Below are 27,906 nucleotides of genomic sequence, written 5' to 3'. Positions count from 1 at the left end.
GTCATATATGTGGAAACCTCATTGAAGGTTTCAAATCTCGATAAAGGAGCAGTCCTGAAGCAGCTACGATGATGATCTCAGTAGTAACAAAGGAAGAGGATTGGTGTCTTGGTCTTGGAGTGGCATAGAGGGTCAAGTATAATGGTCTTGGTGTTCGTCAATTAGAATCTCTATTAGAAGAATTATGTGTGGGTTTTCCTCTCCGAGAGGGAGAGACTTTGGCCTGGCAGAATGCCAACTTCTTGTGTTCTTGTCTCTTTGTTTTGGTAGCAGATTGATGAACACACACACTCATAATAAGAAGAAGATCAAGATATAATAGTAAAAGCATTTCACAAATTGTTATCAAGTATAGAAGAATCTATCTAATGCTAACTGCCCTAGATTCTTCAACATGGTATCAGAGCTAAGGTGCTGAAGTCAAATGAAGGGCAGCAAAAGAGACATACAAGGATCTGTCTTCAAGGACATCAAAGCAGGTTGAAAGGATTAAAGGAGCAAGTATACAACAAGCAGGTCTACAACAGTCATGGAGTATCAACTTCAGTAATTACAGTCATGCACTCAACTCATGCTCAGTTTGATGGAGTATATCAGTGATCCTCACTTCTTGATCACTGAACTTTCTCCATATAAGATAGTCTTGGATATATATATATATATATATATATATATATATATATATTGCAGAAGTAATCCAAGGAATACCTCTCACAATCCATGATTACATCACTATCTCAGTATAGTTATTACATCAAGGCAGTTTCGGTGATGAGACAGTCTATCTATACAATGCCACCCACAGTTTAGTTATGTTATTCATTGACAAGTTTGGGCTCTCAATACATTGCCTCTCTACACAATGCACATAGACATCACTGTGCAGTGCCATATCAATATACTTGTCACAGTCTCGAATTTTGTCTATGATTATGATCTCAATAGCATGGTGCTCGGATCAGAACATAGTATCACTAACATGTCAACAATATGTTGAAGTCAAAAGTACCTTAAAAATGAATTGGGAAGGTTGTGAAGCAGTCTCGGTGATGTCAAGACCACTGATGTCATGGTGCTAGAAGGTCTCCAAGGAAGTCGTGATGAAAGGATACTAATGATGGGCTCAAGCAAAAGAAGCAACAAGGTGAAGATCTCCTCTTCACACACCAAGTATCTTTCAATTTTATAATCAGAGTTGGTTAAATGATTTCATGCATCTTCAGGTATCAAGGGTACTTGGCTGCCATGAGTACTATCATTCAATCTGAACCTTGCACTTTTGAAGACACTGTCAAACACCAGGTATGGAAAGATGCTACGTCTGAGGAATATGAATTGATCATGAAAAATTATGTCTGGGACGTGGTGCGTAGACCCAAGGACAAGTCCGTGGTCACTTCAAAATGGATTTACAAAATTAAACATGGAGTTGATGGAAGTGCTGAAAAATATAAGGCAAGGTTCGTGGTTTGTGGTTTCTCTCAAAAGGAAGGAGTGGACTATGATGAAATATTTGCACCAGTTGCTCGATATACCACTATCCGATCCATAATTGCTCTTGTTGCCAATCAAGGATGGAGCCTACATCAAATGGACGTCAAGACTGCTTTCTTGCATGGCTCACTTAAGGAGGAAGTCTACTTGGAACAACCTCAGGGGTTTGAAGTACAAGATAGAAGGACACATGTATGCAGGTTGAAGAAAGCCCTCTATGGGTTAAAGCAAGCCCCTAGGGCTTGGTATGAAAGGATTGATAGCTATCTTATGAAGCTGGGATTTACAAGGAGCTATGCTGATCCAAACCTATACTTCAAGGTTGAAAAAGACATGCCACTTATTTTGGTCTTGTATGTCGATGATCTATTTTTGACTGGTGCAGACCCTCTCATTTATCAATGCAAGAGGGAGTTGACTTTCGAATTCGAGATGAAGGACCTAGGACTGATGCATTACTTCCTAGGCTTGGAGGTCTGGCAAAAGCCAGGCGAGATTTTCCTTTCTCAAGGGAAATACATTGTGAAGCTGTTAGAAAGATGTGGTATGGTGGAATGCAAGACTATGTCTACTCTGATGGAACTAAATTTCAAGAAGCTATGTGGAAGTGTTGTTGGTCCCGAATTGGAAAATCCTTCTGAATATAGACAACTTGTGGGGGCCTTGATGTTCTTGGTAAACTCTCGATCGGACATATGCTTTGCTGTAAATACTTTGAGTCAATTTATGGTTGAACCTCATCACATACATTGGGTTGCTGCAAAAAATCTCTTAAGATATCTTCGTGGCACTATCAACTATGGATTGAGATAAACTGCCAGGAATCTGAGACTACATGGATATTCTTGTAAGAACCGAAAAACAGATGTACAGAAAACAGTAATGAATTTTAAAGCATGAACCTGTGACTTTTTTTAACAAAAACCTGACAAAATCGATTTGAGGTACCTACGTGCACTCCTGCAGTTGAAGATGCCTCCGGCTACGCTGCTCTAGTTACCGAGAGACCGATTCCACCCAACCAAACTGAGCAGAGCCTGGCTGCTCAATCCAGTAAGCTTCTCAACAGAAGATGACTGTCCCCCGTGCCCAGAACCTCAAAACGCTCAAGCTCTTCCAATGGCTGATTCCCTTGCCTTCAGAATTCTTCCTCCTGGTTTTTCTCCGTCGTTCCCCCCCCCCCCCCGCTCAACCCATGACCTGCGGTTTATATCCTCGAGTTTGGCGGTGGCTGCCCTCCCACATGCAGCCACCGCTCACCCTGCTAATGCCACGCCTCCACCTACGTATCCAGGTCTCGATTCAAGTTGTGAAATGAAATACGCCTTTTTGAATCCATAAGATATTTATAAATCGTTCTTTTAATACGTCATTACATTTGGATATGCACGTACCATCAAACTTTATTACGTTTATATATATTTTGATCATATTACATAGTTTTATTTATATTTGTTTTAATATAAAGTTTATTTATATTTGTTTTAATATAACATTTAGGACTTTATACTTGGATCTTTTGTAATTAATTATTTATATTAATACTTAACCTTTATTTTATTAATTTATTAATATGATTTTTATCAATATTCTGGAGCATATAATATATATAGTCCTCTTTGATCTAACCATACATTATGCAATATTGATGAATGAGTAGAACTTCTTTTCCCAGAAGGGTCATGGTATTTAGCACTTATAATCAATTTAATATAAAATACTAGTGCGGTGTGCGACACATGCATATGTAGCTATCATATGCATGTACCGTATACCTGCTATTATGCTTGCGTTCTTTGTATTTATAGATGGGTCGTTACAATTCTGATGTTGACTAGGCTGGCAGTGTGGTGAATAGAAAAAGCACGTCAGGATGTTGCTTCTCTTTGGGATCTGCTTTAATTTCTTGGATGAGCGGGAAGCATAAATCGGTTGCTCATTTAGCACTTATAATCAATTTAGTATAAAATTACAGTGCGGTGTATGCAACACATGCATATGTAGCTATCATATGCATGTACTGTATACCTGCTATTATGCTTGCGTTCTTTGTATTTATAGATGGGTCGTTACAATTCTGATGTTGACTAGGCTGGCAGTGTGGTGAATAGAAAAAGCACGTCAGGATGTTGCTTCTCTTTGGGATCTGCTTTAATTTCTTGGATGAGTGGGAAGCAAAAATCGGTTGCTCTAAGCACTGTCGAGGTCGAATATATAGCTGCTAGTATGGCCTGTTGTGAAGCTATTTGGTTGAGGAAGCTCTTCAGTGAGCTATTTGAGCATGTGTTGGATACCATCGTCATTTATTGCGATAACCAAAGTGGGGTTCGCCTTTCAGAGAATTCCGTGTTCCACGACCGCTCCAACCATATTGATATCAGGTACCACTTTATCTGGGATATGTTACAATGGGGAGCAATAAGGCTCCAACAAATCAAGAGTAATGAACAGGTTGCTGACATCCTCATGAAGCCTTTGGGAAAGGCCAAGTTCTTAGCCTTCCAAGAGAGACTTGGAGTCGTGGAAAGACCTTCCCGTGAGGGTCCCGCTTGAGTTGGACTGTGAGCTCTGGGAGCTCCTAGGGTACTTATTGGAGTTATATGAGCACAGGGTGAGTGGTTCACCTTCCCCTGTGGAGTATATACCCCAGTTGATTGAGCATAGGATGAGTGGTTCACCTTCCCCTATGATTGATGACATATGCATAAGATGAGTGGCTCACCTTCTCTTATGGCATATGAGTAGGATGAGTGGTTCACCTTTTCCTGCAGACGCCCCAGCATACATCCTACCCTTGTAGTCTAGGACTCTTGGGAAGTACCTCTCATTTGGGCAATGAGTTGGGAAAAATGGTTAGGGACCATAACACTACAAATGGACGCATCGCGTACTACAATACTCCCTATGTCTAGGATGAATGGTATTCAATAACTTGATCGCTCAGGATCAAGTCCAATTGGGGCTCTACCCCTGGTTATGTGGACCGACTTTTGTCAATGGAGAGTGGTAATGTCTTGTGACTCACTCTTGATCGATCCTTCTTATTATCTATATCAATCTTCAGCAGAGACAAGACGAGATGCAAAGATAGTACATGATGATCGAGATGCCATGATGATGGATGGATATTGGCAGGTGGAATTCTCCCTAGTTGAGAGGGAGTGTTAAAATGTGCAACTAAGGCCAAATTCCACTTTGGGCAGCTCATTGGCCTTAGATGATTATTGGACAATATTCCTCTTTTCGAGAGGACCAAAATCGACCCTGGAAGCACTAAAATCAGACAAGGAAAAATATGTTTTTGAAGTCAAGCCCACAAGAGCACAATTGGTCAAGGTCGGCTTGGGGTCAATTAGACAAATTGACCCCCCTCCAACGCATATAAATAAAGGAGACCTTCATCCTCATTTGGCACATTCACTCACACAACATTCTCTCTCCTCATCTGATTGGTTCATACATCTAAGGCAGCTACTCATCCACATGCGCAAAGTTTCTTGGGCTAATTAAACTTGCGTTGACTTTCTGTTGTGAGGAGACTTTGACCAGTGTTGACTTTTGGACTCTAGAGGGACTGTTTGACTGCGTTTTGACCAACGATAAGTTTGTCTAAGCATGCCGCATTAATTGGCACAAAAACCGAGGCAAAAGGATCTATTTGAATAGGGTTGACCAGAAAGTTGCAAGATTTTTTTGACTACAGGTTGACTACATGATTTGACTGGGTTTGACTGCTGATTTGTTGACTAGTTTTACTGCTGTTTGACCACCAAGCAAGGTTGAGTTTAACTGATTTTGACTGAGCTCAAGAAGAGGAGTTTGACTATTGTGTTGACCATTGACTATTGCCTGGTTAGGGCAAGTTGACTACTGTTGACTTTTCATAATTGCAATCCTTCATCAAGCTAATCAAATTTACATTGGTTTGGGTAATTTGTAAAAGTCAAGTCACATTGACTTTGACTTTCATCATTGTACTCTATTGGACATTCTCTCTTTGCTAAACATTTGATATTTGATAATAAGAAGGATTGATTATGGGTTTTCCCCATCTCGGGATTTTTCCCTGGCTTTAGCCAAATATTGGTGTTCTCTTGTCTTGAATTGTCTTTTGCATTTCTTGTTTATGTTCTATCTACAGTTACTGTCAATGTGAAATAATGGTTTATGTGATTTCTATTGGAAATTAAAGTGGAATTAACATTGGGCTAATAAAAGGACATTGAAGTAATTGTTGCAAGTATAGAACATACCCTTGTTATCTAAAATTAATAGATTTCCTTAAACCTAACACTCAATATTTAATTCCCAACAATAAATTACTTATTAAACACACAACTAGTTTCCTAATAAAAATATTCAGTGGATGTAAATAATGATATGAATCACAATAATACAAACAAATATTTGCTCAACAAATCAGTTCATCTTGATAAAACTCAAAACCTACTTGGGCTCCCGTCCTAGGATAATGACCCATCTGAGAAAATACATAATACAATATTTTGTATATGATCCGACAAATTCTCTCTCTCTCTCTCTCTCTCTCTCTCTCTCTCCCTCTCTCACCCACACACAGATCTAGACCTCTAACCGTTGCATTCCCTCTGACCAAGCAGACACTCACTGATCAATCTTTTGCTGATGTTGTGTGTCTATCTCCTCTTCTCAACCTTGCTTCTATAACTTTACATTGAGCCCAAATTCTTATCCTAACCCTAGTATCAAATTGATTGACGACCGAGATTAGATCTTGCCTCCCTTGAGATCAATGGCTAAGACTAGAACTTACTAAAGTAAATTATTTTATTTTTGACAAAATTTCTCTCTCTCTCTCTCTCTCTCTCTCCCTCACAGATCTAGACCTCTAACCTTTGCATTCCCTTAGACCAAGCACACACTCACTGATAAATCTTGTGTTGTTGTTGTGTGTCTATCTCCTCTCCTCAACCTTGCTTCTATAACTTTACATTGAACCCAAATCCTTATCCTAAGCCTAATATCAAATTGATTGACGACCGAGATTAGATCTCGCCTCCCTTGAGATCATTGGCTAAGACCAAAACTTACTAAAGTAAATTACTTTACTTTTCCTAAGTTTTATTAGCTCAATAAGCCAACATATTAATATGTTCTTTTTCCTAAGTTAGACTTAGGCTAAGTTACATTAGCAACTTGCTCAACCTAGAGCAAGTGTTCTAAGGAGATGTGGGCAACTTCTGCACGCCTAGACACAAGGCCTGTGCAAAAGTACCTACCCGAGCTACAAACTTCAACACCTCGCCTTAGCAAGGGAGGTACTTCTGGAAGAACCTCCTCTAGCTAGATTTGTCTCCAATACTACCGTGTCATCTGTTGTTGTAGCTGCTCCCTCTGAACTGGAAAACTTCCTTGCTACATGCTTTGGAATTTGATTTGAAGACCTGTTTCTTCCAACCATGCTCCTAGGATCTTGCTCCTGAGCATCCATCAATGTTAGCTCATACCAATTGGCCTTGAAAGATCTAGAAGAGGCCTCCCACCCATCTTCCAAATTAGAACGTCGATTCCCCAATATCAACTTAGTCTTCAGAGCCTCCTACCCAATCTCTGTCACTAACATTGATCCTTGATCCAAGATCCCCTTGGATCTGCTTATAGGCTGGACCTGTAAGATGCACAACTTATCCTTCCTGACACCATGCCTGACTACAATGTCTTGGGTTGTCTCTTCTGGAATTCAACATCATACCTTGCGTCCTCCAAAGCTGAGACTGAGAGCAAGTTCGTCTTCTGCTCTAGGACATATAGCACCCCTTCCACCTCCAAAGGTCCTCATGATTCTAGCTGGAATAAAATTGTTCCAACCCCTTTCATTGCATGCATGGTACTCATACCAACTCTCACTTGCATGTCTGAATCCATCTTTGAAACACTAAGGAATACTTCCCTCATCCCCATCATATGGTGAGATGCTCCACTATCTAAGAGCCATGCATCTTTTGTAACTGTCTTAGAAAGGCATGACACCAAGGCAAAGTTCCTCTCGAACTTCTCAGCCAACTCGTCCATCTGTGCAATGGTTGTCTTTCCCTTGCCTTTCTTTCTGTCTGGACACTGGCTTGCATAATGGCTTGGCTTGTGATATGCGAAGCACTTGACTTTGCTCTTCTTCCCATCCTGAGAGGATCCTCCCTCTCCTTTGTTCAGTTTGGCAACCCCCTTGCCCTTTCTTACATGACTTGAAAGAGCAATGTTCTCCTCATCCCTTTCACCTTTTACCTAGTTGCCATGAAGAGCCTCCTCATGAGTCTCCTCTTAGGTGAAGTCATCCCACAACCTATCCTAGGTTGGGAGATTCTCCCGTGCCATGACTCCTTTAACGAAGGCCTGCTCTGTGAACCCATTCAAAACTATCCTTATCAGTTCTGGTTTTGACACATGCTCCCCTACTACAACAATCTCATCTTGTACTTGAGAAATTCTAGTGAGATAAGAATGTCGATTTGGGGTAGCATGGGATGTGCTCTAGGCCTCAAATTTTGTAGGGAGGCTTGGGCACATGTATTCCAAAGAACCCAAAAAGCGTTTTGAGAAATTCCACCCAGAAACGATTTTATTAAGATAATTAATATTTTTTAATGGGACCCTAAGTCTAAACTTAGGAAATTAAAAATATTAATGAGTATTAATCTAATTGTGGGTGTAACTTCTAGAAGAAGCCGAGGATCAAGCTACAATGATCTTAGCTATTAATTAGCTTTTAATATGGGCCGTTGAATGTCAACAAGAATATTATTTAAGATAGCTTGAGGGTCATTTGGAAAACACATCAAGAGATCAAGAGATCAAATTTCTGAAGTGAGAAGTTCTCGGGAGGAAGTTCTGATCAGGGAGATTTCTTGCAATTGAGGGGCAGTGATAGCATCTGGAGAGAGAGGTTTTCTTAGCCGGAGAATCATCAACAGAGAGAGGTAGAGAGTGATCCAGTAGCCCAGACGCAGAGGTTGACGCAGGGCCACGAAGGGCCACGCAGAGGCAGCACAGAGGGTGAGAGGGAGTTCGAGATTTCGCTGGGGAGAGTTAGTTTCAGAAGTCGAGAGTCGAGGTGTGAGACCAGGAGGCTGAGAGCAGAGACTCCGAGCAACAAATTGAACAACAGACTGGGTGACATTGTACCAAGAGGATCCATCGGGCCATCAACATCGGGCATATGCTCATCCATCAGAAGTTCTTCTTTTTCAGTAGCATCATCATCCTTTCTTGAAATGGGGAGATCTCTAGCTTTCCCGAGTGCAGTGTCTTCGTCAAAGGTAACATTTCTACTTACTTCTACATCTCTTTGAACAGTTACATAAATTTTGTATGCCTTTGAATTTTCACTGTATCCAACGAATACACCTTTCTTCTCAGAAGCTTCCAACTTGTTCCTTTTCTCTTTGGGCACATGAAAATACACAAGATAGCCAAAAATTCTAAAATGAGAAACATCAAGTTTCTTACCAGTGAAAACTTCTTCGGGTGTCTTGAAATCCAAAGCTTGATGAGGGCTCCTATTTTGAACATATACATTAGTGTTAGTAGCTTCTCCCCACAAGAATTTTAATAGACATTGATCATAAATCATGGCACGTGTGGCTTCCATAATAGTTCAATTCTTTATTTCAGCAACACCATTTTTCTTTGGACTATATGAAAGAATTGTCTCCCTCTTAATGCCAACCTCTTTGCAAAAGTTATTGAATTCATTGGATTCATATTCGGCTCCACTCTCAGTCCTCAAAGTCTTGATCTTTTTTCTTATTTGATTCTCCACGAAAGCTTTGATAGAACAAAACCACTTGAACACTTCATCCTTCCTCTTCAAGAAATAAATCCATGTTTTGCATGAGAAGTCATCCACAAAAATTGCATAGTATGTGTATCCTCCTAATGAAGTTACGGGAAAGACACCAAACAGGTCAGAATGGATCAATTGAAGAATATCAGTTGTCTCGCTTTCACTAGAAGGTAATGGTCCCTTTGTATGTTTCCAAGATGCACAACCTTGACAGACTCCTTCATGGTTCATATGAAACTCGGGCATCCTTGTGACCATTTTCCTTACCCAGTGCCATAGTTCACATTGAATAGAAGTATCACTTGCCAATGCTCCCAAAGGGCTTCCACCAACTTGATAAAGACCATCAACCCTAAATCTAAGAGTAAAAGCATCTTTGAAGTTTCTATTCCATACACGTACATTTCCATCAATGAAAGCTACTTTGAAGCCTTTTTCTTCCATCGCAGAAATAGACACCAAATTCTTCTTCAAATCGAGCACATACAAGACTTCTTGAAGATGTATGATTTGACCACAGTTCAAGTGAAGAGTGATAGTTCCTATCCCTTTTACGGGGTAGGTGGCATTATCTCCAATTATAATCTTTAAATTAGTTTTCTTTTCAACTAAATTTGAGAGGGCCTCCTTATATCTAGTGAAATGCCTTGAGGCTCCACTATCAATTATCCAATGATCCAAAGTATTTGGAAGAAAGGTAATAGATGAAGCAGAAATAAGATAGAACTCATCTTTTTTTTCTACGACATCATTTTCATCATACCTGGCATTTCCCGTCCTTTTGGGAGGTCGATTATTTCCTTCTCGAGTAGCAGGAGCATTCCTCTTTCCTTTATTGTTATAACTTATACCTATTGTTTCTTTGATTGTCATTACTTTTGTGATTGTTGTTGTTGTTGTCATCCCTTGGAGGATTTTTCGTGTGAGGACACTCTCTAGCATAGTGGCCGAACTTATTGCAATTGTAGCATCTTCCTTTGCCTCTTCTTTGAATCCCTTCTTAGATCCTTGAGCTTGTCTCCTTGAATTAAATGGACCAGCATCATTCCTTCTTTTAGCATGTGCAGAAAAAGATGTAGGTTCATTTCCATTGTAGGACATATCTCTCTCCATCATCCTTGTTTCCTCTAGAGTGCATCTAGCCAGAAGCTCATCAAAACCAGGTATCCTGTCATTATTGAGAATTGTGGTGACAAATGTATCTCGTGGTCTTGAAAGACCTCCAAGAGCAATGAGAGTGACTTCCCTGTCAATGATAACTTCTCCAATAGATAGCAGGTCATTATTGACTTGAGTTATTCTCAATAATAAGATTGGATAGACTCCCCTTTATCCATCTTGACATCCTTCAACTTGTTCTTGAGAAAGATGATTTGATTTGCATTATTCACTTTGATCCCAACCAACTTATTAAACATCTCTTTAGAAGTTCCCAAATCAGAAATATAGGCAACCAAATGTTTTTGAATGGAGTCAATCAAAATTTTCTTAGCTTTGACCTCACCTTTTCTATACTTTGTTCTAGTAGCAGCAAGTGCATTTGAAGGAGGCTCCACCACTTTCCCTTGCACATAGTCCAATACTTCATGCTCCTCCAAGGTCAGGTCCAAAGTCATCTTCCATGCATGATAGTCAGACTTGTCATTGAGCTTATCCTCAGTCTTGAAATATGAAGTAGTAGCCATGGAGACTAGTCCTTGTCAACAAATATCTTGGTGATTGCTTTTTCTCTTGCTTGGGCTTGTCCTCACTTGAGCTCTAATACCATGTTAATTTTAGATAACAATGGTATGTTCTATGCTTGCAACAATTACTTCAATGTCCTTTTATTAGCCCAATGTTAATTCCACTTTAATTTCCAATAGCAATCACATAAACCATTAATTCACATTGACAGTAATTGTAGATAGAACATAAACAATAAATGCAGAAGACAAGTCAAGACAAGAGAACACCAATATTTGGCTAAAGCCAGGGAAAAACCCCAAGATGGGGAAAACCCTTAATCAATCCTTCTTATTATCAAATATCAAATGTTCAGCAGAGAGAGAATGTCCAATAGAGTACAATGATGAAAGTCAAAGTCAATGTGACTTGAATTTTGCAAATTACCCAAACCAATGTAAATCTGATCAACTTGATGAAGGACTACAATTTTGAAAAGTCAACAACAGTCAACTTGCCCTAAACAGACAGCAACCAACGATCAACACAGTAGTCAAACTCCTCTTCTTGAGCTCAGTCAGAGTCAGTCAAACTCGGCCTTCCTTGGTGGTCAAACAACAGTAAAAACAGTCAACAAATCAGCGGTCAAACCCAATCAAATCATGTAGTCAACCTGTGGTCAAAACAGTCCTGCAACTTTGCAGTCAACCCTAGTCAAACAACTCCTTTTGCCTCGGTTTTTGTGCCAGATAATGTGGCCTGCTTGGACAGACCTATCCCTGGTCAAAACGCAATCAAACAATCCCTCTAAAGTCCAAAAGTCAATGTTGGTCAAAGTCTCCTCAAAACAAAAAGTCAATGCAAATCAAATCAGCCCAAGAAACTTCACACGTGTGGATGAGTAACTGCCTCAGATGTACGAACCAATCAGATGAGGGGAGAGAATGTTGTGTGAGTGAATGTGTCAAATGAGGATGAAGGTCTCCTTTATTTATATGTGTTGGAGGGGGATCAATTTGTCTAATTGACCCCAAGCCGACCTTGACCAATTGTGCTCTTGTGGGCTTGACTTCAAAAACATATTTTTCCTTGTTCGGTTTTAGTGCTTCCAAGGTGGATTTTGGTCCTCTCGAAAAGAGGAATATTGTTGTCAATTTTTGGTTAACATGTTCATTGCTTAGGACAATTACTTCAATGACTCATATTAGCCCATTTACAATTCCATTTCATTTCCATTAGCAATCACATAAACCATTTTCATATTGACAATAATTATAGAAAGAACATAAACAGTAAATGCAGAAGACAAGCCAAGACAAGAGAACACATGAATTAGGCTCAAGCCAGGGAAAAACCCCAAGATGGGGAAAACCCTTGATCAATTCTTCTTATTATTAAATATCAAATGTTCAACACAGAGAGAGAGTACAATAATTCAAAGTCAAAATTGACTTTCCAGTTGAAGATCCAAAATCACTGCCCTTAGACAAATTGATGGCCCAATCAAAACTGCAATTCTGGCACTCTTTCAACAACAAGCAAATTGTGCCCTATCTAGTGGTCAAGGCATCAGCAAAGCAATCCCTCTTGAGCTCGGACTCCTTTAGCAGCAGACGGAATCCTGGTTAGGGCTTATTAGATCATCATAATAACTCCTTTTCTCTCCTCTAGACCTCCTTCAAGGGTTGCGGCCTCCCTTCTAGCAATCTTGTCCACTCTTCTAGGTTGATTTGTGCTAATTCCAAACCTCAAACTTGCCTCAAGACCCATCTGCTTCCACATGACAAGGTCTGCGGCCTACTTGGGCTAATCCTTACCCTTCGGCCCTCCGTCCAACCTCTTTTAGGCCTACAGCCTACCTGAATTAGCCTCCTATTGTTGTGTTCCACCTATAAAAGAGAGATCCCACACAAAATAGCCCTAACACACCTTCTGAACTGCCCTGAAGCCTGCGGCTTCCTACTTGTAGCTTCTCATCCTGGCAAGAGACAAATAAATTCGCCCTAAAACAGACCCAAGCTCCACGTCTTACCTCCTCCTCTACTCGGTTGCCTCAGAGATGCATATGCTATGGAATGATGCATATGGGATGCATCTAATGAAGTTGGGGGTCACCTCTATTTATATAAGATGGAGAGGGGTTCAACTTGTCCAAATAACCCCAAGCCGACTTTGACAAATTATACGTGAGTGGGCATGCCTTCAAAATTATATTTTTCCTTATTCAAATTTAGTGATATTTAGGTCGATTTTGGTCCTCTTGAAAAGAGGAATTTAATGCAATAATTACCTCTATCAAATGAGCTGCCCAAAGTGGAATTTTGGCCCTAGTTGCCAATTTTAACATTCCCTCTCAAATAGGGAGAATTCCATCATCATGTCATCCTATCGTCATGAACCATCTTTGCATCCCTTCTCAACTCTGTTGAACATTGATATAGATAATGACGAAGAATTGAACAAGAGTGAGTCGCAAGACCTTACCACTCTCCACTAACAAAAGTCAATCCACATAACCAGGGGTAGAACCCCAATCAGACTTGATCCCAAGTGATCAAGTTGTTGAACATCATGCATCCCAGACATAGGGAGTACGATAGTACACAATGCAACCATTTATAATGTTATGGTCCCAATCCTCTTGTCCCAACTCATTGGCCAGATGAGAGGTACTTCCCACGAGTCCCAGACTGCAAGGGTAGGATGTATGTTGGGGCATCTGCAGGAGAAGGTGAACCATTCATCCTGCCCATATGCCATAGGAAAAGGTGAACCACTCATCCTATGCATATCTCATCAATCATAGGGGAAGGTGAACCACTCACCCTACACACATGTCAACCATCATAGGGGAAGGTGAACCACTCACCTTATGTCTCATCATGGAGTATCACAGGGGAAGGTGAACCACTCACCCTATGGTCACACATAGCTCCAAGAAGTACCCCAAGCCCCCAGGAGCTCTCAGAGCTCAATGTTCAACTCAGGCAGGACCCTCATGGGAGGGTCTTTCCACAACTCCTAGTCTCACTCTAAAGGAAGATAAACTTGGCCTTAACAAGAGGCTTTGTGAGGATGTCGGTAACCTGCAAATCCATCCTGAAATGATGGAGCTTGATTGCTCCCCGCTGTACCATATTTCAAATAAAGTGGTACCTGATGCGAATATGCTTGGAACGGTCGTGGAACACGGGATTCTCTGAAAGGCAAATCCCACTCTGCAATATACAACGGTGGTTTCCAGCACATGCTCAAATGGCTCACTGAAGAGCTTCCTCAACCAAATGGCTTCATAATAAGCCATGCTTGCTGCTTTATACATTCAGCCTCAACAGTGCTCCCAGAGCAACAAACTTCAGTCTTTGATTCATCCACGAAATAAAGGTGGATCCCAGGAGATACAGCACCTAGATGTGCTCTTTCCATTCATCACACTGCCAGCTCAGCCAACATCGAAAAATCCATGGAATCTTAGATTCTCGGCAGAGTACATCAAACCATAGTTAAATAAGCAGCTACTTAATATGCGAGGCTTAACCATAAATTGTCACAGAGTTTTCATAGCAAGGTATATCTGATCAGGTGTTTTAACAAGAACACCAAGATCCCCACAAGTTGTCTATATCTGGATCAACAGCTTCTCCATTTTATCAGACCTGTCTTTCATTTTGACTTTAAAAGTCAACTCCCTCTTATATTGATAAATGAGAGGATCATCATCTGTTGGATAAATATCATCAAGGGCTGCATCTTCGACTATGGCTCCCTCTAAATATCAGGAAAGTGACTTTGCCCATAGTCATCGAGTTATCTGCAACCTGCTACCTATCCTATTAATTCTTTGGTCCATGTGCCAAAGTCATCAATCATAATCATACAGTTTCTCAAATAACAAGGATATATTGAATCATCATGAGAGTCATCAGATCATAATCAGTTGTCATGTCTTGCCTTCATCAACGTCCTTTGACATGGTCATCCTTATTGTAATAATCATCGGGCAAGAGTCATCAAGCCATTTTGCCAGGGTTTCTATAGCTCCCTCTGAAGTCTTACTTCAGTTGATCATCTAGCCTTCAACAGTGTGTTGTGGCAAATGAATCAGCAAACTTCTAGAAGCTTGCTTCAAATCAGAGAGAACTCTGAAGAATCATCATGGTCTTTCAATCAGGGTGAAGATTATCCAAAACCAGCTGCTTTATTTCTTCAGTGCTAGATGACTGCTACCAATTATAAGGGGGTCCTTCTCATCCAGGCATTTGTAGCCATACGACCATTCTTTATAAAACCCAGGCTTTACTTATCAAAGTGCCCAATGATCAAAGCCAAAGTCCTCTCAATTCCCTCCTTCAATTGCTTTCTTCAGGAGGGACCTTTGTCCTTCATGATCATAAGGGTTGCTACAAGAGCTTGCTTCAAGATGCCATGTACTTACTCTCAAAAGAAGAAACTCCCGAAGTTGCTCATATTGCAACTTTTATCATCATATTCTTCCTGCTTCTTTAAGAGTGAAAACTTCAAAGCCAAAGTCTGTTCATAAGGTACTGCAATCTTTGTTGATCCTCTGCCATTTTCAAGACTTTCTTCCAACCAGTCGAAGTAGACTGCTTCTCAATGTGTTTCTTTAAACAAAGAATGGTTGCTCCTTTTCTTGCTTCAAAACTTTAGGACATACACAATATGCTACTGCTCCTTTTATTACTAACAGCTTCAAGACACCCGGAGAGATTTTCAATCAAGGAGGCTATTCCTTCTCAAGGTTCTTCTTTATGTCCTTTTTATTACTGAATGTAAGCCTGCAGTTTCTTCCTTTCTATAGACAGAGATTCAAATTCTTTGTCAAGATTACCTTTCAATAGTATCCCTGCTCTAGGTCTTCAAGATAAGACATTGAAAGTTTCAAGGAGACAGTTTCTTCTCACAACTGAAAGAGGAGTAACTCTGTTATAAAATGCTTCCACTGCTTGATGCCTGAAGCTTTCCTCCTTTCCAACGAGACCAAATATTTACTGATGAGTATACCCTTGGGTTTCAGTATAGACTCTTATTCAATAATAATATTACCACTGTAAATCAAAAATCTTCACAGGTCGGCTCCGTTGATATAAGTAAATCAGACAGTGTATATATGTGTGTGTGTGTGTGTATGTCATTGTAGAATGTATAAATCATGGATCTTATATCTTCACAGGTCAGCATATATTCTTATCACTGTAGGATGAATAGATGCTTTAATCCTTTAATGATACTGTCCAAGACTAAGAGCAGGGTAATGAGCCTTTACTTATGAGATGATAAGCCTAATGATCCATTGTCCTAGGTCTCCTTCATGCATAGGAGTCTCGGCTCCTCTTCCTTTATGACAGAGGCTTGAATTAAGTTCCTTTTAAAAATGAAATTGCATTAGGCTCCTTCCTTTCTAGCCTTTATTTGTATGTTCAGAATTTAGAGTAGCTCGGACCTCACACTCAGGTATACATAGAAGATCATGTACAGATTCATGCTCAAAATATCCTTCCAACAAAATCGATTTTGGACTAATCAATTTACACAAGTGAAGACTCAGAGTTTTGATTCTTTTGGAGACTGTCCTTTATCGGCTATCAATGTGATACTTATGTATAAAATAATGCCATAGAATTTCGGACCATGTACAGAGGATCCTTTATTTGTATGTTCAGAATTTAGAGTAGCTCGGACCTCACACTCGGGTATACATAGAAGATCATGTACAGATTCATGCTCAAAATATCCTTCCAACAAAATCGATTTTGGACTAATCAATTTACACAAGTGAAGACTCAGAGTTTTGATTCTTTTGGAGACTGTCCTTTATGGGCTATCAATGTGATACTTACGTATAAAATAATGCCATAGAATTTCGGACCATGTACAGAGGATTTGTCTCGCTTCTAGTGTTGATAGGATTGTCGATAGGAAGGCCTTGAATGCCTTGCAATACTAGAACAGTCCCTTCACAAAACTTTGATAAATTCACTAATCAATAATGATTATAATGTACATACCAGTGTTGTGAAGTTTCTCAGCAATTCGATGAAAGATGCAGATCTGGTGGTCTCTCTTTTAACCTTCACTTATGCCTTCACTTAGCTAGACTAGGTGTGTTGCCTTTGATGCAGAGATTAGGGCTACATAATGATGCCCAAAACCTTCGGTCTGTTCGGTCAGAAGAGGGATGTTAAATTAGCCTTTCGATGCCTGTGACTTTACTTAAGTGACCTTATTTCCTACCCTCTTTGAAACTCAGAGAAACCACGAGTCTTAATCCCCTACAGTGGCTACTTCAATATGATCAACAAACCTCTTTTCTTACCATGCCTTGCCTTGCCCCTTCCACTGTTGAACTCGGCCTTGCTAACCTGCATATTCTCCAAGTGAAGGAGCCCTGAAACAGTCCTTGTTGTGACTCGGTCTTGCACAAGGTTACCTATAGTTCTCGACTTCTGCTCCACAGACAGATAGAAATCTCAGCCTTGTAGGATACTTCTCTACCTTATAACAGAGATCCTAAACTTGGCATCCTTACAGCTGAAGACTACACAAAATCTTAGCAACCTTTCCTCTAAACTTGTGCCAAAATCAATACTCAAAACAAAGATATAAATCCATCCTTTCTTCTGCTCCTAATCAATTCGGAAATCTGAGGTGTGTGATGTCTTTCTTGAGGAAGATTTTGTTCTTACTGAATATGCCAAATGTGCACTCATAGACCACTTCATGTTATCTTACTTTCAAACATTCAGAGGGAGGAGATCATGAGACTTGTCAACAAACTTCTTAGTGATTGCTTTTACTCTTGCTTGGGCTTGTCCTCAACTGAACTTTGATACCATGTTAATTTTTGGTTAACAAGTTCTTTGCTTAGGACAATTACTTCAATGATTCATATTAGCCCATTTACAATTCCATTTCATTTCCATTAGCAATCACATAAACCATTTTCATATTGACGGTAATTGTAGAAAAAACATAAACAGTAACTGCAGAAGACAAGCCAAGACAAGAGAACACATGAATTAGGCTCAAGTTAGAGAAAAACCCCAAGTTGGGGAAAACCCTTGATCAATTCTTATTATTATTAAATATCAAATGTTCAGCACAGAGAGGGAGTACAATAATTCAAAGTCAAAATTGACTTGCCAATTTGAAGATCCAAAATCACTGCCCTTAAACAAATAGATGGCCCAGTCAAAACTACAATTCCGGCACTCTCTCAACAGCAGGCAAATTGTGCCTTATTCAATGGTCAACAGTGGTCAAGGCATCAGCAAAGCAGTCCCTCTTGAGCTCGGACTTCTTTAGCAGCAGATTGAATCCTGGTTAGGGCTTATTAGATCACTGTAATAACTCCTTTTCTCTCCTCGATACCTCCTTCAAGGGCTGTGGCCTCCCTTCTAGCAATCCTGTCCACTCTCCTAGGCTGATCTGTGCTAATTCCAGACCTCAAACACGCCTCAAGTCCCATCTGCTTCCACAAGACAAGGTTTGCAGCCTACCTGGGCTAATCCTTACCCTTTCGAACCTTCGTCCAAACTCTTTTAGGCCTGCGGCCTGCCTGAATTAGCCTCCTAGTGATGCGGCCCACCTGTAGAAGAGAGATCCCACACAAAATAGCCCTAACACACCTTCTGAACTGCCCTGAAGCCTGTGACTGCCTACTGTGGTTTCTCGGCCCTGCAAGAGACAAATAAATTCACCCAAAAACAGACCCAAGCTCCACATCTTGCCTCCTCCTCTACTCGGCTGCCTTAGAGATGCATATGCTATAGAATGATGCATATGGGATGTGTGTAATGAAGTTGGAGATCATTGTTGATTTGGGGTAGCATCGGATGTGCTCTAAACCTCAAATTTTGCAAGGAGGCTTGGGCACATGTATTCCAAAGAACCCAGAAAGCATTTTGGAAAATTCCACCTATAAGTGATTTTATTAAAATAATTAATATTTTTAATGGGGTTCCTAAGTCTAAACTTAGGAAAATTAAAATATTAATGGGTATTAATTTAATCATGGGTGAAACTTCTACAAAAAGACACAGATCAAGCCAAAACGATCTAAGCCTTTGATTAAGATTTAATCTAGGCCGTTGGTTGTCCAACAGAAAGACATAAGAAGGGGCTTGAGGGTCATTTGGAAGACACACTGAGAGATCAAGGAAATCGATTTTTCTGAAGTGAGAAGTTCTCAAGAGGAAAAATTGATTAAGGAGATTTCTTGCAGCAGAGGGGCAGTGAGAATCCAGAAGAAGGAATTTCCGGAGAGTACAAGGCAGAGGGAGAACAGAAAGACGTCCAGAGGAAGGTTGACGCTGGCCCACGCAATGCTGATGCAAAGGCAGCGCAGTCCTTGAGGGGAAGTCAAGTTTCCCGCTGAGGGAAGTCGAATTTCGGTTGCCGAAAGTCGGGGTGTGAGTCTGGGAGGCAGAGGATCGATTTTCTCAACCAACAGAGGATCCGGGAGAGGGGCAGCATAATACCCAATCGGGGTGACACAGAAACTGTCGAGAGTGACGCAGTTTTGCGCAAAGACCACACAGAGGGTGACGCAGAGCCTCCAGTTCAACAAGATCAGTCACTGATTCTCCAGTGACAGGGTGAGATCATTTCACCAGTCTTTTGTTCAGTATTCTCTCTGTATCGGATTGCTAGTTGAGCATCCTAGAATTGTACTCAGATTTTCTCCTGCATAATAATAAAACCCTCAAAGCTACTGCACCGGTTTTTCCGCATTGGGTTTTTCCGGGGACATTTGTCCAAAAATAACGGTGTCCTATGTGTTTCTATTTCCTTGCTCGGTTTCTATGTTTCAGAATCATATTTAATTTGGTGTAGGCTGCTTTAGTGATTTACTTCAATGTTTCAAGAAGAAATCCGAAATAAGCTTGTAATGTTATTTACAATCTAGGTGAAGTAGATTCAGTTGGTTGCAGTAGGATTCCTGAGATTGTTAGATCTAGGAATTTTCATAGTCACCTCTATTTACATAATATGGAGAGGGGTTCAACTTGTCCAAATAACCCCAAGCCGACCTTGACAAATTACATGTTAGTGGGCATGCCTTCAAAAATATATTTTTCCTTATCAAATTTAGTGATCTTTAGGTCGATTTTAGTCCTCCTGAAAAGAGGAATTTAATGCAATAATTATCTCCAGCAAATGAGCTGCCCAAAGTGGAATTTTGGCCCTAGTTGCCAATTTTAACAATTGTCCAATAATCATACAAGGCCAATGAGTTGCCCAAAGTGGAATTTGGCCCTAGTGCACATTTTAACAAAATCTAACAGGCAGATCCTAATCATGGATCATAGCCTTGGCTGCGTCAATGATGGCGTTATTTTTCCTCTCTACCAATCCATTTTGTTGTGATTATATAGAACTGTCAACTCCTTCTTAATCCCTGCCTTCTTGCAGTAATTCTTTAAGTCATTGGAGGTATACTTGCCCCCATTATCTAACCTCAAAATCTTGATCTTCCTCCTCATCTGGTTTTCCACAAGAGCCTTAAAATCCTAAAACCAATTGAAGACCTCATCCTTGGTCTTTAGCAAGTATATCTCGAGTTTTCCTGGAGAAATTGTCTATGAATAGCACATAATAGCAAAACCCTGTCACAAACTCCACTGACATAGGACCACTCACATCTGAATGTATCAGATGCAACACACCCTTAGACCTGCTCTCACTACTTGGAAAAGAAACCTTGGCATAATTGCCAAGTGCATATCCCTTACACACACCATCCTGCTATACATTGATGATTGAACCCTAGAAGACCAGTGACCATCTCCCATAACAATGGTAAAGCTCTATAATGCAAGTGACTCATCCTCATGTGCCATAGCTCACACAGGTTGTCATTGTCATGCACTAGGGTTCATACTGGCTGCCCTCCCAACACGTACAAGTTACCCTCACTACCTCCAATCACTCTCTTTGAGCTAAAGCCAGATCCCCTTGGCCTAACAAATACCTATCCACCTATAAAGTCAACCTCAAAACCCTTGTCCTCCATAGATGATACTAAGAGTAAATTCTTTTGAATCCTCGATACATACATCACCTCATTCACCTCCATTGGACTCCCGAAATCCAACTGACATTGTATGTCCCCACTCCCTCTACTACATACTTGGCATTGTCACCAAGCTCCACATGTAGGTCTCTATGGTCCTTTTCCATATTGAGGAAGAGATCTCGAGATCCCATCATGTGACAAGATGATCCAATGTCCCCAAACCACACCCCCATGTAATGATGTCAAAAAGTTAAGATATCAATGAGAATTCTTTATCAAACTTGATGGCCAACTCATCCATCTGTGCAAATGTTGCCATAGGTGCCTTTCCCTCGCCCTTCTTCTTGTTCATATATTGACCTGTAAAGTGGCCAAACTTGTGACATGCAAAACATTTCACTTTGCTAATGTCCCTCTTCTTGTCAGCTTGTGAAGTATCTCCTCCACTCAAGGTTTGTTTCGCCTTTGTCTTTGCCTTCCTTGCCTGATTGGAAAGTGCAAGGTTCTCTTCATCCCCAGCCTTACGCTGTCAAATAGATAACGACTCCTCCCAAATTTCCTTCTAAGTGAAGTCACCCGATAGTCTACCTCAATCAGGGAGTTTCTCTCATGCTACAGAACTTGGCACAAAGGTATCCCATTGTTTTGTGAACCCATTCAAGGTTATCCTTTCAAGCTCTTCATCTAGCACAGCTTCCCCAACAACTCTAAGCTCGTCTTGAACTTGATGAACCCTAATGAGATACGATACCATCATGTCTAATCTAGTCATCCTGGTGTTCCTTAACTTCTCCCTCAACACCATTTTTCAGTTCTCATTATCACTATGGTATAAATTTGTCAAAGTGATCCACATCTCCTTGGCACTCTTCTTTCCTGTTGGGTGAGGGGCCACATGATCCTTCTCTGCATCCATGATGATACAACTAGTTTTCACATCCTTCAAATTATGGGTGGTCGGTGTTGTAGCATCTGTAAGGGGTGTAAGTTTTTGTAAACTCCCATAGATTGTTCTCTATGAGTATTAGCATTATGCCCCTTCCAACCAATTTTCGTACCTTAACCTAATAGAAGTCATTCTCCTAGATCAAACCCTCAACCACAAAACCCTTCAGCTGAAAAATCAAATTTGTCGTTGTAAACCCTTGTGCTACTGATTTTTCTCTTTATAGAACTTATCCTCGCTTCGATACCATGTTAATTTCTAAATACCAAGTCTCATTTATTTTTTACCTCAATTGTTTTATACCCAAAAAATATTTATGCTCAAATATTTCTGAAATTATGTAGCAGAAAATAAATAGGAAATCACTACAAGAACAATAGAATTTTTCTGCCCAATAAATCTCCCTTCACTTTTATTAATTTGGAAAATTTAGCGCCTTAACCTACAGAGAAATACACAGAAATTAAAGTAATTGTTTGTACCTAGAAATGGCCCACTAGAAATTTGGCCTATACCTGCAAGTCTTGGCCTCCTCTTCGTTGTATGGAAACACCCTGTAATTCTCAATCTCCTTAGCAAACTTAGCCTCCAAGTCTCAACCAAACTAGAACTTGACTTCTCTCTTCAAGTTTTGTCCTGCACAAGATTTCGACCCTGTTCTTCAAGTCCTAGCCCCCTCCTTTAGATTCTCAACCTCCTCATATTTCCTCTCTAGAAAATCCTGCTGCACACTTTTCCCATTCTCTTCAGTCACTGAAGCCTCTCACTTCTTCACAATGTTGTGTCTTCGTCCTCTACCTTAGGTAATCTCTCTCTCAATTACAATGTTGTGTCTTCATCCTCTCCCGTGTTGAGAAATCAGTAAGGCAGCAAATAGGGTTGATTTTTCTTACTTGATAATTGCTTGTGAATATGTGTTGGTTTCTTATTACTTTATTATGTTACTCTTCATCAAACAATTACCAAAACATAACCCATGAAGATCACAAAAGAGACCATGAACACAAGATGTAGGCTCCAAGCCATGGCAAAACCCCACAATGGGGAAAACCCAATCAACTCTTCTCTTCTTATAGAATCAGATCAAAGTGAGAAATCTAGGACCAAAAACCAAGACCAAGACCTTCCACAAGACCCAAGTCAGCCCTCCTTTAAGCCTTTCTCAACCAAGTCAAATATAATGAAGTCAACAAAGGTCACAGCTTCTTCCAATCAGAATTTCAGCCCTGCAACTTCGTAGAATTGCCCCAGCAACTTCGCAGAGTTGGCCCAACACCTTCGCAGAAACAGAATTTCGGCCCTATAGCTCACAGAATTGCCCTAGCACTTCGCGCGTGTGAACAAAGATAGACAAAAGTTCAATTTTTCTTTCTTCTTAGATCTTCACTCTCTCTTCTTAGATTCTAGCTCTTTCTTCTTTGATTTTCACTTGCCTCCTTGCTCTTTCTTGCATAGAAATTGAAGTTTCCAAGTGATAACAAAATTAGGTCAAACTGCTCTCTATATATACACATCCATGAGGTCGAAAAGTCCCTTCCAAGGCTGATTTGTCCAGGCATGGCTGACTTGGTCTTGTGGAGAACAAATGACTGTTTTGACTCAAATAAAATTCTCTTTTCTTTTTCTTTCAAAAGTCCAGATGGGACTTGACTCTAGTACAATAGATTGACTCATGACAAATATTCTTTTGACTCAATAAACCCTAGAAGCATGAAGAACATGCTTGTCTAGTGAAAAAATAATAATAATAATAATTTATTTTTCTTCGTTTGCTTTTACATGAAATATACAATGACACAAGTACAATGATAACTATGAAGACCAAACTTAGTTACATTTTCCAACATCTCATAGGTTCCTTTTCTAATTTCTCATTGAACCAAATCCCTTATCTCCAAAATGATTGAGGGCTAGGGTTAAATCCTAACCCACTTAGATCAACAGTGGAGATTAGATTTAAGTCACTTAAATAATTAAATTATTTATTCTTAGAAATTTTTACCAAATAGCCAATATTAATTAATTTGTTTTTCCTAAGTTAAAACTTAGAAAAGAAATCATAATACTTGCTCCTCTCAAACAAGCACCTAAAGAGGACTCTCTCCTGCATGCTAGACACTCAGCCTATGCAGAAGACCTTCCAATGCTACAAACATCAACAGACTTTGAGCACATCTAGCACTCAGTGCCAGGCAATAATGGGGAATATCAAGTAAATGATCCAATGTTTTAAGAAAATCGCAATCTCCCATGTCTACGGGGAACTAACACTGAGACTGACTTGCTAACCAAGGGAGCAGCATTAATAGACCCAGCCATTTTGCACATAGAAACATGTGATGGGAGGAACTGCTCCACACTAACCACAATCCTTTTTTGAGTCCAAAGAAAGGTACACTATTTTCTTAACCAACACTCCCAATCACATTTCTACAGAACTGTTTTGAATTGTATTGACCATAATGACTTGTTGCATAGTGGATCTCTTGCTGAAGTAAGTTGTTTCATTAAGAGCACAATGATAGAAATCAACAATAAAAGCATAGAAGGTTGGGGGCACCCGCACACACAGCTAAAAGTGGATGGAACCTGTAGACCCAAAACTGGAGGAAGACTTCTCCAAAGAAACATATTGATTATATTTATAAAAGATATAAGTTACAAGAGAGTGGGGAACCCTTATTTATAACAAAACAGAGAAACCCTAACTTAAAGCCTAAGTTACCAATAAAAGTGATAATCGTTACATAAAAATGGCCTTTTAGTTAAGTTGATAGAAAAGGATATGAATACAGATACAACTACAACAACAGAAAACTGAACATTTTTGAAACGACATAACTAGGAAACAACATATAAAATATGTCATGATAAAGTTTGGTCTCAGCTAGACATCTATCCCGGCTCTGTAGTAAAAAATACAAGAACAAGTATATCATTACCTGTTTTTTATACTAAAATCCTGTTAGTGCATAAAAAATTAAAACTTTGTTGAATTGTTATTATCTTAATTCTAAATGGAGCACGCTAATATGCAACCCAGTCCAGGAGTTTCAAACATTCTGCATAAATAAAATAGTGAGGTTGAAAATCTAAAGTCGTTGAATCCAGTGGCATGGCTATATCAATAGTGACAGTTTATCAAAGCATGAGATTAACTTGTGGGTTTAAGTAGTCTCTCATTGTGAACATCATATGCATGATTTGGAGTGTATTATTTAGTGAGTTTATGTTAGAACTGAGTCACTGACAGGCAACCTGTTGAAAACAAAGGGCAAACAGAATGATCTCATATGAGATCCAGATGCAAATGTGTATCCTAGTTGGATCCTATCTGAGTTGTAGCTGGAAACTAGATGTCCCCAAATCCAACACAAGGATCCACAGATCATGAGACCTACCTAGACAGATCCTGTAACTCTGAGAATTTTAAGCCAGATTTACATGGTAATCCAAAAGTTGGTGGGCTGGGTCAATGGTAGTGGTTGGAAAACTATCGTCTTTATGTGGTTGACCTTGTTCTCATGCGATATGTGAAACTAAGCTTACCAGTTAGGTGGAGGTCATTGGAGATTCCATCTATTCATTGGTTTCTGTGAAGACCACACATTTATGGAGTAACTACCTCACCCCTTCGGCTAAGGGGGAGGAACAAGTATAAAGAGAAGGTTTGGAACTTAAGCAAGACATCTAGTGTAGAGTTTTTGGGTAATCTGGGCATGAATTGATGAGCATACCTTCTCAAGAAAGCTTAACATTAAGACTAGTTTTACCTTGGTTTACATTTGATGTTCAAACTGTTGTTCTAAACTTTCACCAAGTTGTATTTTAGATATATATCTTCTTTATTTATTTTACTATTGATGTTTTATTGTGTCAATATAATCGAATTTATTGTGCTATGAATTGTGGAATCTATTGCTGCAGACTGGGTCCCACTTATTTCGTTATTTCAATAAGATGGTTTGTAATCAGGTTGTTTTTGGGTTTATATCATCCAAGTTCATAGCATGCCTCTATGGGAAATCATTGACGCCAGGTGGAAGGTTAGTTGCATTTGCCTTTGCATACTGCTTGGTACTTTCTAAACCTAGCCTTCTTTTATGATGGAAACTTTTGTTCAGATGGGGAGGTGATGAGAGACCTGTTTGAGCGCGTTGACAAGGTTTTCCCTGGTGAAGAAACTCAAAACATTCTCATTTCACAGTTTTGAGATTACAAGGCCCCAAAGTGATTGTTTTCCTATGTTGGGGCAAACAAAGCAATAAAGACTGTCACTAATTACCATCATTTATTCCTTAAATTTTCAATGTTTGATTATTTATTCATTTTGATTTTTGAATTCTGAATCATGAGGGTTCAAAATTTATAGATATAAACTCTATGTAATATAGAGTGTTGTGTATGCTAGGTGTATGGTAGTTAAATTTTGTATGTGGTATCACGACATCATCTATGTAGTTTGGACTCTGAGAATTTGATAATTCGTATTTTGAACAAATTGTAAAATTACACTTTAATGAGAAACTTCTATCTTATCAAATTTTGTGTTTCTCTGTATTTGTCCATTCAAAACCATACTCCTCTTTTCCGGAATAGGAATTTCTTTGATCACCAACGCATAATCTCCAAATTCGTGCAAATGCAATCTAGCCTATATGATCAATGAGTTTGGTGAGGAGTTCAATTCCAATAAAAACACAAAACCATGACCACGGTACCTCCATTATATGGAACAAGTGATGAGTTAATTGACCTAATACAGAAAGAAACTGTAATGAAAATTCGAATAAGCAATGAAATAATGAGAGTAATGGGTGTTTGAGTGATATAAGTAATTATACTTACCACGCAGGCGATGACATTGAGCAGCAAGAGATGTCGATGAGTGAGATTCAAAGTAACAAGGGAGGTGGGAGGGATTGGAGAGGGATTGCCCACTGTTGAAACGAGAGACGAAGAAGGTTGCGGAATGTCTCTGGAAACACTCACTGTGCTCGCAAAGGGACTCGAACTCCGAAACTGAACCTGTTGCACCTGGGGTTGGTTCATGACCCCCATAGTTCTTGGTATGGAAGAGGGCGACCGGGTGGTTAACCTGGGAAGGGAAGGATTGCATCTCCCGGACAGATTGATGATGAAAGCCATCATTATTTTTATTCTTCCTTACATTGAATGCACCCCTGCTAATTCAAATGCTCTGTAGCTCTGCTAATTTCGCCACACGCACTTGGCAAGGCCCGTAACATACGAGTTTCGACGATATATTTTAATGGAGATGTGTCAAGAAATATGGTGTACTATTTGGAAATATGGGGAAATCTGCCTGTGTGATTATATGAAACAAAGCAACCATCACACAAAGCAACCATAATTTTTGTTCAGAAGTGCTTGGCCTTTAACCAAGTGCGCTAGGCGTAGTTACACGCAAGTTGATTGAACCTTGACTAACTCACAAGGTTGTGGTCTATCTCATCTCATCTAAATGATCGATTAAAAAATGAATAAAACATGTTGTAAATATTCCACGGATTTGCACAAGTATTTTAGGATGCATGCACCTAAAACACATCTAAGTCAAAATAACATGTGCTTGAAAGTAGTGCCCATCACAAACAAATTTTGATAGTCAAAGACACATTGTGGGAAGGAAAGGAATCTTTAAAATAACACCCTTTTTTTAAATAGTAATTGTGATAAAAATCATGCATTATATTAAAATGTGAAACATAAAAATTAGAGCATAAGATAACATAATTTTCAAGTATAAGTGAAGATATGTATAAGCGGTTGTTATTTGTAAATATGGTTTAGTCATGGTTAGAAAACTAAATAACAAAACATTAACTAAGAAAGCAGCTTTTAAACATAAGTGCATGAGTAATTAAACAAAACAAAAACATAACGAGAATAAAATGAGAAGCATAGAATTTTTATCATTAATTG

The 27,906-nt window shown here is 39.6% G+C and overlaps 1 protein-coding gene across 2 annotated transcripts in view; it reads right to left on the bottom strand.

The window, feature by feature from the left end:
- LOC149192343 (uncharacterized) overlaps window positions 1-27,409 on the bottom strand; it is a 41,643-nt gene extending 14,234 nt beyond the window's left edge. The window contains exon 1 of one of the 2 annotated variants that reach the window (XM_089404554.1): window positions 26,809-27,409. In XM_089404554.1, the coding sequence (XP_089260680.1) occupies window positions 26,809-27,111 (303 nt within the window). In that variant the 5' untranslated portion in view covers window positions 27,112-27,409. The remainder of the gene's footprint in view (window positions 1-26,808) is intronic. The other variant, XM_089404555.1, reaches the window with a different exon arrangement.
- Between the last annotated feature and the right edge of the window lie 497 nt (window positions 27,410-27,906).

The sequence above is a fragment of the Pinus tabuliformis genome, chromosome 2_2 (assembly GCF_031772625.1).
Source record: "Pinus tabuliformis cultivar Carrire ecotype Pingquan chromosome 2_2, CPIR1, whole genome shotgun sequence".
Taxonomy (NCBI): Eukaryota; Viridiplantae; Streptophyta; class Pinopsida; order Pinales; family Pinaceae; genus Pinus; species Pinus tabuliformis.
This window is presented reverse-complemented; position numbering and strand designations above follow the sequence as displayed.